This window comes from Armigeres subalbatus, chromosome 2 (assembly GCF_024139115.2).
Source record: "Armigeres subalbatus isolate Guangzhou_Male chromosome 2, GZ_Asu_2, whole genome shotgun sequence".
Taxonomy (NCBI): domain Eukaryota; kingdom Metazoa; phylum Arthropoda; class Insecta; order Diptera; family Culicidae; genus Armigeres; species Armigeres subalbatus.
Window position 1 is genome coordinate 229,964,383 of NC_085140.1, and position 13,360 is coordinate 229,977,742.

Sequence of the window (13,360 nt, forward strand, 5' to 3'; positions counted from 1 at the left end):
CTGCTCGCTCAAGAGCAAAATCGTCGAGCTCAACGATTTCCTTCAGGAGAAGGAGATTGACGCGGCTTTCATCACCGAAACCCACCTGAAGCCCGAGGTAAGTGCAACAATTCCGGGTTTTAGGCTGGTGAGGTTCGATCGAACAAGCTCCAGAGGGTGAGAAGTGGCAATCGCCGTGCGAAGCAACATTGCCTGTCGCCTGCTGCCGGACTTCAAGCTCAAATTCATTGAAGCCGTTGAAGTGGCAGTCATCACCTCCCTCGGAGTCGTCACTTTCATCGTGGCTTACTGTTCCACACAAGCCAAAGTTGACGATGGCACGTCGGCACGTCTACGAAGGGATGTAGTCAAGCTTAATCGGCGGGAGGGGCAGTTCATCATCGCCGGAGACTTGAACGCAAAGCACCAATCGTGGGAAAACAACGTCTCAAACTGGAACGGAGTCGTCTGATCCAACGACAAACATTAGGACCACTACACCATTCTGAGCCCTGACAGCTCTTCCCGGGTTACACGGTCCGGGGCCCATGCATCGCTCGACATCTTCATCATGAACATGCACGATCACGTCTCCCAGCCGGTCGTCTTCCAGGAGCTCATCTCGGACCACTATCCGGTGGTGGTGGAAAATGGAACTTCAGTGAATCGGCACGAGCTAATCCGGCGAAACTATCTTCGAGTGAACTGGCAGCGGTTCCAGCAGTGCGTCAACAAGAGAAGCGTACTGATATAAAACTGAAATGATATAGAATTGACCAGATTCGGGAGCACACACTTCACGAATAATTCCTTTGGAAGTGGCATTAATGCTGGGATATTACCTCATCGGAAACGGGAACGCGGTAATTTATCACAGACCGCTTTTTCTGTGGCTGTAACTCTATTGTTCGCAAAGCAGGTATCTGACTTCGAAAAAATGAAATCAGAGTTGCGTTCATAATGGAAAACCAATTCAATAAAAATTCCGCGGAAAAAAAATATATTTCGTTTCGTTTCGTAAAATTTCGAATTAAATGGACTTGATTTCGTATCGTTTCGAAGTCGCGAAAGTAAATGTGCATTTCGTTTCGATTCGTTTCGAATGAACACAGACTTTTTGAATTTCGTTTCGTTTCGTTTCGTTAGGAAAAAGTGTGTTATCGCATACCCTTACCCACCACGGACTATGTGGTTTCCAGGCTATAGACATCCCTATCTAACTCCCTTAGCCTAAAAATAGCCACCATGTCCCGGGCACAGTGTGCAGATAGACCGCTGTCAGTTGCATGAGATGTCAACAATCGTCAACAACACCAATGATTGTAGCTTGATAATTAAAAATATCCACAACAATAAAAGAGCAGGATTTTTTTTTTTAAATTCTGCTTAGTCTTTTCACGGTGAAATAAAAGACAAATTGTTGTTCACCATGTTAGTAAAATCAATATTGATCATGTAGATAAGTTTTGAATCAATTAAACTCATTAGTCATATTTAATGAATATTCCCGATTAAAGTTGCATATTGAAGAAAGCTTAATTTGGATGTTTTATGATGTTAAGTTTTTTTTAGATTTGACGTACGTTGCTCGGCGTTGGTGTTGGTGTTGGCTACGCTAAACATGAGCTCTTAGCATAGGCCTGGTGGTTTCTTACGAACCGAAGCTCCTGGCACCGGCCGGCGTTGTGCATGGAGAGTGCTGTCAATAACCAACTGAGATAGTAACTAGTACTCTTCCCGCGGTGGAAGTGTTTCTATCGATTGTATGCCATCAATGATGGCCTCCCCATATGTATTTCTCCCAATCGATGTGCTTTGTGAGGTCATATGAGAGGTCGATAGAAGCGCATTGATTGTGTCCATTGGAAATTAAAACTTCGATCGGCAAATGATCGCTACCATGGGGATCTTGGACCACCTTCCAAGTACAGTCCAACGATAATGAGCTCGAACAAATGGAAAGATCTAGACGGCTATCTCTTGCTGGAGGAGCCACTCGTGTAACTTCTCCTGTATTCAAAATTGACATATTGAAGTCGTCGCAGAGGTCGTTTATCATTGATGAACGGTTGTCGTCGTACAGTTCCCCCAGCCTGTTCCGTGGGAATCTCCCAAGAGCAACCGTGCGAGAGATCTCTACGAGATATCGCGGTGTTTGAAGGAAGATATATCGAGGCGATACTAAGGTCTTTTCCTTGAATAGTCACCTGATATGCGACAGCTTCGGTGCCTGACATCGGAGCAAAATAGAAGGAGTGCTGTTTTTTTATGCCTAAAAGCACCCCTCCATATGGATTTGCCCGATCGCGGCGAATGATGTTAAAATCGGGCAAATGAAGTTTTACATCTGGTGTTAGCCATGTTCCACATAAAGCAAAAACATCGCATTGTAATTTGTCAACTAAAAATTTAAAAATATCTAATTTTGGTAGAATACTTCGACAGTTCCACTTTAGAATCGAAATCATTATCGACGAATTTAGTCATCGAAGGATACGAATGACTCGAGGAGTGGCATTTTTGAAGCCAGCTGCTTCAGGAGAAGAGTCAGAACAAGAAGAACATTTTTGACCACGGGGTCGGAAGCATCGAAGAAGTTGAGGATGAGCTCCACGATGCCAGAAAGTGTAAACATTGGAGCGCTCAAAGGTTGTTGTGCTCGCTCTCTATGTTCTATTTCTGGCTGTGAAATCGCAAAAATCGGGGCATCTGAGATTTTAGATGTCCCCGGAAGCGGTGGAAACTCTCGTTCATCCCGATGTGAAACCACAAAAGTAGAACGTTTTTGAGTTCCACCTGCATTTGATTTTGCCATGTTGGAATGGGGCTCACTTTGAGGCTGTTTTCTAGGCTTTTTCGAGGGATGCTGACTTTACTCGTTTCCTCGTTGAGCCTTTGAAAACAAAGGCCCCATTTCCAACTTCGGAGTCAGAGCTACCTTGATGGTCCAAAGGACGAGACGAGTAGATGCACAGCGAGGTTTATTGCAGCAGTATTGAGCGGAGTGCCTTATCTGCTTGCAATTAACACAATTCATCACCTTCCGTACATACAGCCAAACAGGTAGAGGAAGTTTGCCAATCACTACGTAGTCAGGCAGGGCGCACCTGGAAAAGGTGACGCAGAAAGAGTCAGACGGGGAATAAATCCGCTTCTCTCCCTCCTGCGACACCAAATACATTTGCTTGCAATCCAGTATCGCAACAGGAGGCAAAGAAGCGTTCTTGCAAGCTCGACGAACCGAGGTGATGTCTGTATGTGCTGTATGCGTACAATTTTGTAGACACACTTTTTTGAACTTGGCATTACCCGATTTACTCGCAACAAGTTGCATTCGACGGGGAATGCTGATCCATTGTTTGCTATTGGCCCGTTCGGATAATGCATTTCGGAATTATTGAAATTATTTCAAAATCGATTTTTTCAAGAATTATGGCAATGCATAATGCATTGAGTAATGCAAAAACATGCAAAATTATAGAAAACATGCGATCTATTCCCCTAAAGTGCTTTTTGGCCTATCTATGTGTTTTTTTTTTAAATGACTACCAGAGCTTAAAATATTCATCTTCATGAAGCAACTTCAGTTCGAATTTTGACAAACATCGCATGATTATTCAAAACATAGAATGAAATAGTCAGACGACTGCTCCACGAACTCATTCATTCGACTGTCACTGAGTGTGCTTACTATGTGCAGAAAAAAACATAATTAGCATTGTTTATATTGATGTTGGCCGTTGAAAGTGCCTCACGGATGCAAATCGGATTCAGTTCTGTGTGATAAATTAGTTCACTCATTCAAATCGTGTTTTGATTTCAGATAATTTATCAATTTTTAGAATGTGCATAAATATTCAATGACTAATATTCAATGGAATATTGACAGTCCAGAGCCGACTATGAATGCGTTTGAAAGTGAGCTGACAAGTGAAGAAAGGTGGACTTCACCAAACAATTTCGATTATTTTACACTCTGTGTGCTACAATATTAGAATTTTTAATATTGAGAATCAGTTAAGTTTTCTGAAAAGAAATATATGGATTGGCTGCCACCCAATCACGCGTTGGTGCATCTTACCCAGCACTACGGTGCTTTGGTATAAGGTAGCCACTCGATTCCCGCTTTTCCACACTGTCTGTCATGTCCAACAAATTTCCTGCAGTGCCACCACATCGAAGGTTCGGGGATATAATTCGTCGTTGGTTATCCTGTCGCAACCTGCGAAACCTAGCAACGTGTAGTTCCATGTTCCAAGCTTCCAATCGTGATCCTTTATTCGTCGCCTGGGTAGTTATTCCTTCGTATTCCTTCGTATTCACTTTCCACTTTCGCAGTCTTTTCACGGTCCACAATGAACCCTACAGCACAGAGAAACCTACGTCTCACTCAACACATGTTCCATCGTTCACCCTTTTAACGGTTGATTCAATTTGTTGTAGGTGGTCAATCGGCCACTAATGGCGCTTTAATCGATTTTCCTTGTGTTTGACGTTTACGCACTATCACCATCTGGTTGCCACTTGTCTAAACATAGTGAATTTAGAACTGGGCGATAATAATTCCGTAACGATGATTTTGATCGCATTTTGTTCTATGTGAGACGTCTGTTTCTCTGTGCCTACAGCACCGGGTTATTCATTTCCTATATATTATCTTTACGTGCCGCTCTTCTGACATACGAATAAAATTGGTGTACAGCCCATTGCAGTCTTCCGTGTATTATGAGATTATGAGAATCTCCATATTTAATATATAAATCAAATGATTTTTTTTAAATTTAATCGTATTTTAAAAAATAAAAATAAAAATAATAAAAACAGGTCAACAACTGGCTCAGTATGGAATTTTCAGGATGATTGGCATCGATAAAAATCAGATCGTATTACACCTATGCTTCTGCTTCCGTGAAATTTATTCACGCATGTTTAGTAGTATTCTATTATTTACACATAGCTTGGGGTAAAAGCTATGGCATAATTGTTACCTTGTATAAGTTGAACAAACGGGTACAATGGTAGGGCAATCATATCGTACTACAGCATGTTCATTAGGGTGGTTCAAAAAATTGATTTTGCTCCACAGTGCTTATCTGATTCTTTATCATGTTCTGAGAGTCCCCTGAAAATTTGAGCTCATTTGGATTAAAACTGATTTAGCACAAGCCGTTTCAAGTTTGCATGCAAATTAGTATGGGGAAATTTATTTTTTCATTATACTGTTAATGACGCTTCCCCATTGAGCGCAGGTTAAAAGAAAACCTACATAGCTAGAAGGATTACTCAACAGCTTTCACCCAACGGAAACCGCATGTTGATTAATTGCCCCAACAATTAGTAATCGATTTTAAGACAGGATGCGAATCTTTAGTCATGATCGTTAAACTTCTTTGAGGGCATCACTGAAATGTGCAGGGCAACATAGTAGCCTGAATTTGTGTGTGCTATCTTTCGCGCCACGAGCAGCAATGTTGCCTGTTGATGAGTTATGCAATTAGCTCCAGAAAACCACGGTATAGATTAAATTCGATTACTAATTATTGGAAAGATTAATTAAGATGCGGTTTTCACTGGGTGAAAGGTGCTGAATATTCCTTTTAGCTATGTAGGTTTTCTTTTAACCTGCGCCTAATGGGGAAGCGTCATTAACAGTACAATGAAAAAATAAATTTCCCCATACTAATTTGCATGCAAACTTGAAACGACTTGTGCTAAATCAGTTTTAATCCAAATGAGCTCAAATTTACAGGGGACACTCAGAACATGATAAAGAATCAGATAAGCACTGTGGAGCAAAATTGATTTTTTGAACCACCCTAATGTTCATCGCACTAAACAAGTGATTGTTGAAACTTTTGTTTTACACTTTCCCCCTTGTATCGACGTGTCGAATGATTTATTGCTTCGATAGGTACACCACATTGGACTTTAATGTATTCGCAATAACGCCCGATACTCTGGGATACATTGGCGTCAAGTGCGCTTCACTGTTGAGAACGGAACGCAACGATGGATGCTCCAAATAACACGTGGGTGTAATGTGATGTGCGTCGTTGGCAATCAGGCTCGTATATCATCTTAACGGTAGTAGAAATGTGTACCCGTCGTAAATTATCCCTCTTTCTCTCGTAGTTGTTGGTCGAACCGAGTGTCTTAGGATACAAATTATGGTGCGGCTGTTTAAGGACGGTTTAGTTGATAGTTCAGGCAGTTACTTGGTTAGAATTACCGATACATAACGACATTGAATTATACATGAGATGCTGTAACTTATTTGAATAATGTGTGCAACGCACACATGTTAAGTAAAATATGAGGAAAAATAAGCAAACTATCAGTAGCTTTCAACAGGCTTCATTAAATACCGCGCATCTCCCCATCTACTAGCCGACACTAACATCGTTACATATTTCATGAACACTCCTTAGAACTCCAGTAATCATCCTCATTCTAGTACCCGGTGATATAATTAGAAATAGGCTAACAGTGAATCATAAACAATCAGAGTGCTTTTGCTTGTACTCGTATGACAGACTATGAAAGGAACAAATCGAGCAATCGTGCTGGGGTACGACGCTGACGGCATGGTTGAACAATAAAATCTATAATTAGTAATCAACATTGGATAGCCTTCAGCTATCGGTGAAATTTCTCTACGGATGATAACTACTAGAAAGTTTATTGACATACAGTTGTTTTAACAGCAGTTTGCTCAATGTTTCCCTTCTATGGGAGGTATTGTGATTGAGTGTTGAGATGCGTGCAAATGGGAAGGTAGGTTCGATCGAAACAAACACATAACGAGCGGTACTTACCGAGACACCTAGAAACTGCGTCGAGTTCATCGCAGCGTAGATAGTGTTAGCAATTTCCTTATCGGTATATGTAAAATCTTTGAGGTTCTTCCCCACGTTCATTTCCTTGAGTTTTTGCATCGTTTTGTTGAATGCTAAGGCCACACTCCACACGGCATCATACGCCAGTGGTGCTTCTTGATATCCCTCTGGGTAGCGATTATGGTTGATATCGTATCCTTCCTCTATCAGTGCATCATTCAATCGTTTTCTGGAATTGAAGAAGCAAAACAAGTCGAATGGTATGTATTTTTGGGGTATTTTTTGCATAATGTACATTATAAGATAATGCATGCTTTTGCTTTTTCAATTTATTTTCTTATTAATTTAGAGTCTTAAAATACGTTTATCTCACAAAAATCTAAAAAATTGCGGAGCGATATCTTTTCAAATGAAAAAGGAGAACAAGTAAAATTAGGATGAATAAAAAAAACTTGGCCACGATTTTACATAAACATTTAAAAAAAAGTTCTGAAAACAATTTTATTTTTATAATTACATATGCCAACAGACAAAAAGATATCCTTGGACGGTAGAGGAGTGGTATGAAAACGCATATTTTTGTCCCGTTCCATTCAATGATATGTTATAGGTTAAATATTTTGTTGACTTTCTGAGTATAAAGTGTTATTCTGTATGTTACCAATGGTGTTAAACTTTTAAGAAGCTTAACTTACTTAATATACTGGATGTTAGAATTTTTAGCCTAAGACAACATTTTTCTAAATGAAAAATCTGAGGTACGAGAGAAAATTTCTACAAAACATAAGACTATTTCCTATTTCGAAATCAATCGGTGTAGGTAATGACACAATGCTTAGGAGCATTGCAATATAAATCACATTGTCCATGCATAATGTACGTATCACTACATATAGATCTGCTCTTCCGTTATTACCGGCATCAATTGATGTTTGAAAACGTGATTGTATTTATGATAAGGTGTGGTCCGTGTGAGAGCTACCGTTATCAAATCAACAGGTCAATAGAAGCATTCTGTTGGATGAATGCTTTGTGAACGATAGTCCATTCATCTAGTTTATCTGTTTTTAGTTCTAAAGTAGTCCATTCAGCACAAATTTGTGCGCATCTGTTACCATTTGTAACGATTCCTCTGCTACTTTTATTGGACTTGAGATTAAAGCTGTGGGGCCTTTCTGAGCCGTGCGGAAAGATGCACGGCTGCAAAGCAAGACCATGCTGAAGGTGGTTAGGTTCGATTCCCATTGCAGTCTTACCTTTCCAGGTCATAAAAGTATCGTTGTGTTAGTCTTATTATATACAAATGCAAAAACCTTAGTCTGGATTCTAATCTTCGCAGTTAATAACTGTGGCAGTACAGAGTTAACACTAAGCTGCTAGACGGTAATGTTCCAGTGGGGATGTAGTAGCTTTACATAGCTTGGAACATTTTTACCCAATGAGATTTTTTAATAAATTCCATTTTTTTTCTTTATCTTGTTTCCCTGAATTTAGGTGTCAGTATCACTTCTTCAGAAATGCGCAAAAACGGAGAGCTGTTCGAAGAATTCTGTGGTAATAACGACGTGGTGATTAGGGGATCGCTCTTGCCTCATCGACCGGTTCACAAGGTCACGTGGGTCTCCCGTAACGGTTGTACAGAAAATTAAATCGACCACATCTGTGTCAGCCGAAATGGAAACGGAGACTTTTTGATGTACGGAATAAACGTAGCGCTGATATCCCGTCTGACGATCTCCTCCTCAGTGGTTAAATACGCCTGCGCATTATGCGGATTCGTCGGCGGAAAGCTGGACGACGGTTCAACACACGTCTACTGGAAGATGCCTCGGTGAAACGCCCCTTCGTTGAAGAACTGGGTACTTAAAGGAGAAAACAATGGATCACCGATGAGACCTGAACGAAAATAGAGAAGCGAAGAGAAGCCGAAACCGCGATAGAGCGAACAAAAACCAGCGGAACCAAAGTCTTAGCCCGTCAACGATACTCGGCTCTGGAGAAGTAAGTGAAAAACGGGATAAGCGAGCGTGGACAGACTCTCTAGCCGACGAAGGAGAGAAAACCACAGTTACCTGGAACATTACTCTCCTCTACGATATCTCACGACGATTGTATAACATTTCACCGAAAACTATTTCGCGGAATTCATTTTCGCGGTTGAACATTTGGCGGTTTGTAACTTTTCGCGGTACGACATTTGGCGGTTTGTACCTTTTCCCCGAATGACTTTTGGCGGAATGTACCATTTCGCGGAATATTAATAATAATAGCCTATGTTCATTCAGCATTCCCACAATTATTACCTGCGAGGTCTCTAAGCCAAGTTACCATTTTGTTTTGCATTCGTTTAACACGAGATTAACACATTGAAACTTTTATAAAAGCCGACAAAAAATTTCGATAAATTTCCTAGACCAAGCCAGAAGCTGAACCTAGCCTCTTTCAGCATAGTCTTGCTTGGCAGTCACGCATCTTCCCGCACGGCTAAGGAACGTCTCCCAGAATATTTAGAAGGAGATTTCAAAATTTCAATTGCCCCTTATATCGGGCAGAAACATCCATTTAAAGAAGGCGTTACCCTGCCTTCGCCTCATACCGGGCAGATGCATCCATTTCAAGAAGGCGTAACCCCTCCCTTCGCCTTATATCGGTAAGACGTATGCTTTGAAAGAAAACATTAGCAACTCCTTTCGCCTTATAACGGGCCGTAGATATGGTGGGGTTTCAGCTTTTGAAACCCGCAACCCGAGTTGAACCCGTACCCGACGGGTTAGGGTTTGAAAAATTAGTACAATATCGGGTTCGGGTCGAGTACGGGTTTAAGAAAATAAATACTGAAAATTATGTTATTCAGTTTTGTTAATTGTGAGGCTAGTTTGTTGTTTGGGCTTACATTTTTTTCAATTTAAAGAGAACCAGAAAATATCTAGTTTGGATTTTTCGGGGAAAATTTTTGTGCGGGCTTAAATAATTAAATTATGTCGGGTTCGGGTCGAGTACGGGTTAACGAATGCAAAAATTCTCGGGAACGGGTCGGGTTCAGGTTTGCATTAAATCCAAAAAATAGCCCGGATTTCAGGTTGCAGAAATCGGTAATTATTGGAATGGTAATTATTCTAACTGAATTCCGCCAAATGACATTCCGCAGAATGATTTTCTGTGAAAAGGTACATTCCGCGAAATGTCTTTCGGAAAAAAGGTGCATTCCGCGAAATGTGTTTCAGAGAGTTGATACATTCCGCGGAATGTCGAACCGCGAAAAAAAAATCTGCGAAATGTTTTTCGGTGAAATAGTATACGCCCTCTCACGACGCATAAGCGCGGAAAAGATGAATGCAATGATGTCTGTGAAAGATGCGAATGGTCAGCTGGTTCGAACACTTGGAACAACTTTTCCAAGTGCCATCCAGGCCATCACTTCCTCGGCATGATCTGCCTAGGATCTGACTTATAACACACGCCAATATCGATGCTCCATCACTGCTAGAGATTCAATTAGCCATCCAAAGCATTTAATCGAACAAAGCCCCAGGGGTCGATCGCATACCAACCGAGATGCTCAACATTCGTTCAACTACTCGTTTATTTCGTTATATCTGGAGCACCGCAACTTTTCCGGTCGACTGGGTGCAGGGTGTCTCAGTAAAGGTGCCAAAAAAGGGTGATCTGACTGTATGCGACAACTGGCGAGAGCAGGCTGGATTTCGTGCTGGAAGGTCCTGTGTGGACCATGTTATCATGTTCCATGTTATTTTGGAGAAGGTCCCTAGCGGCACACTTGTTCCACATGGGTCACTGTAACTTATATGTGGCCAGATTCAGTCACATTTAAGTTGCTGCAACCATTTTTCTTTGCGAATGTCGATTGCGTTAACAATAGCGATAGCGAGAGTTGTTTTTGGAGGTAACTCAAACCTCTCGACCGTATGGGGCATCACAGACTACCTAAATTTGTCTGACTTGTGCTGCTCGGGATTCATTGACAACGAAAAAGCTTTCGACCGTCTCAATACCGCGAATATGTGTGGCGCCCTGAGCCAAAAGGGGATTCCTAGGAAAATCATCGGCCTCATCGAGGCACTGTACGAGACCTTCTCGTGTAGTATGCTGCACAATGAGGTCTTGTCTGACCCTATCCGGATCGTAGCTGGTGTGTTGCACACTCCTCGTACAACGGCGCTCTGATATGTAGAGTATGTTCAATGAGCTGCCGAGCGCTTCTCTTCGACAGGTTTAGTCATCAACGTCAACAAAACTAAATCGTTGGATGTAAATACGGCGACCCCATTAATTCTCTTGGTAGCCTGATGCTTAAAACTACCAATATCTTGGTTGCCAAATAGCGTTAGATGGCGGTATCAAGATCGACATAGGCGCACGGATCAAGAAAGCAAAAGCTTTGCGGGTTCAAGGAATATCTGAAAAAAACAGGCAGATAAGTGAAAGCATAAAATTCCAAATTATCAACTCTAACGTGGAACCTGTGCTGTTATACGCTAGCGAAACATGGTATGTATCAGTAATGAACACTCAACGGCTGCAGGTGGTCATTAAAAGATGCCTGTGGTACATAATTCGTGTCTGGGGGCCTCACAACTGGATCTCAAACAACGAGCTCCATCGTCGTTGTCACCAGAGGCCGATTGCAACAGAAATTCGGGATCGGAATTGGTGCTGGGTCGGCCAAACCTTACGTAGGTGTAAACGAAATCTGTAAACAAGCATTAGACTATGGTCCGGACAATAGGGCTGATTGTACCGCCTAACATTTTTACCTACACTGATTGATTTTTAATGCTCTGGGAAAAAAATTGACATAAAATTGGCATATTAGGCAGTGGCAGAAGATGTATTATTCGGAAAATTACAATCTAGAGATGATCTGTTGATTCCTGTGGCTGGGCATGTCGTTCCAAAGAGCTGTCGATCCTTTTACCTTCCGGAGCAGCGTGGAATTGGAAGCCACCCAGTGGTTCTTCCAATCCTGGCTGACGATTCTCTAAATCCAGATTTTGTGATCAGCCAGAGAAACCAACTGGATTGTCAGGTGTAACATTCTTTGATATTCCACAATGCTCCGATTTTGTAGAAATTCTCCATGCAAAGGAGACCAAATCTGCGTGTTATCCTCCTCGAAGGTGTTCTGAAGAACGTCGGTCAATACCGGCAAAGTAGATCCCGATTCCAAAATAGGGCGGTATTTTGAGGCATCCCAAGAAAAGAGGCTCTTTTTCGGTATTGGGATGACGTGACTGAGTCGCCTTTCGACTGGAAAGATTCGGCCCGACCCAGCTTGGTTGTTCAAATCAAGGAACAGGGCTTTTGCTGGAAGAGGAAAGGTTTTGATTATCGGGCACCGTATTCCAGCTAGACCAGAGCACTTCCCGTTTCTTCTGACGAAGGCGAATGACAGATCGGCGGCAGAGAAAGGCTATTTAAATTAGGAATCCCACAAGGAAGGTATCTAGGGAAGAGGATCTGGTGATCAACCTCTGGAATTCGGCTGGATAGCCACTCACCGCGATAAGCGAGTAAAAAAATCCCCGAGGGCGTTGGCAACTTTCGGAGGTTCGAATATCATGCGAATTTCAACGTCAAGGTGATTGCGGGAAAAACTACGCTTGCCGCAGATGTCTGTTTTAGGGCCGATGTCCACGTAGCGGTTTTGAACTTGCGTGCACGCGGCGTCCACGCATTTGCGGTAGGAAGTACCCAACATCACATAGAATCATGCACACGTACTTGCGTTAACGCGGCGTCGACTCGCGTCTCATTTGCGGCGAAAGCTACCGCAAAGTCACCGCTTTTCCCCACAGGAACGCAGCGTGCACGCGAGTATTTTTTTGACATTTCTCTATTCTTTTTCTTTCCAACAAGATTTCTAATGGGAAAATCTGCAGAAAGAATCTGTCAGAGCGAAATCAAAACAAACAAAAATGCTTTACAAATCAGTTCATTTTGGTTTCGCAAATTAGTTTGCAAATAACAAAACGTTTCAAATCTAACTTCTTTAAATAATAGTGCTAGTAATAGTTCGGAGCAGCAAGTGATTCTTTCGCTCCTATGTTAATACCAGCTATGATCAACACACCTTTGGAAAGAAGTGACAAGTAAACATCCTAGGCTGGCGAATAGTGTTAAAGTCAACCGAAATATGTGCGCGATAGTGACGTTGATCGTACCAACTTTATCAGAATAAATTGATTTCCGAACAAACGGCGATGTGACAGTTTTGGACTGAATGACGGAGCAGGCAAAATTCAACCAACAAAGTGTATTCCGCGGGACCCTGTATACACCAAGGCAGGCGATACCAGTTCCATGGGAAAAATAATAAATGTAAGTTCGATACCGTGATTCCTATATGTTAGCTTTTCTATTGCTGATAGATAAACATGTTTTTAGGAATGTTGACGGAAGGATGTCGTCAAACAATGTGGATTGCAATTGCAAAAAGAAACGGCACCACATGATGAGATGGGAGCGAGCCACAGTAAGACTCCGGGATCAGTGCGACTCTTCCAGTGTTGTGGGCAACGCTATTG

General features: G+C 41.9%; 1 protein-coding gene across 4 annotated transcripts in view; it reads right to left on the minus strand.

The window, feature by feature from the left end:
* The window catches only part of LOC134211859 (gamma-aminobutyric acid type B receptor subunit 1), a 501,987-nt gene that overhangs the window by 72,471 nt on the left and 416,156 nt on the right, over positions 1-13,360 (minus strand). For all 4 annotated transcript variants that reach the window (XM_062689185.1, XM_062689184.1, XM_062689183.1 and 1 more), the window contains one exon: positions 6,795-7,044. In XM_062689185.1, the coding sequence (XP_062545169.1) occupies positions 6,795-7,044 (250 nt within the window). The remainder of the gene's footprint in view (positions 1-6,794; positions 7,045-13,360) is intronic.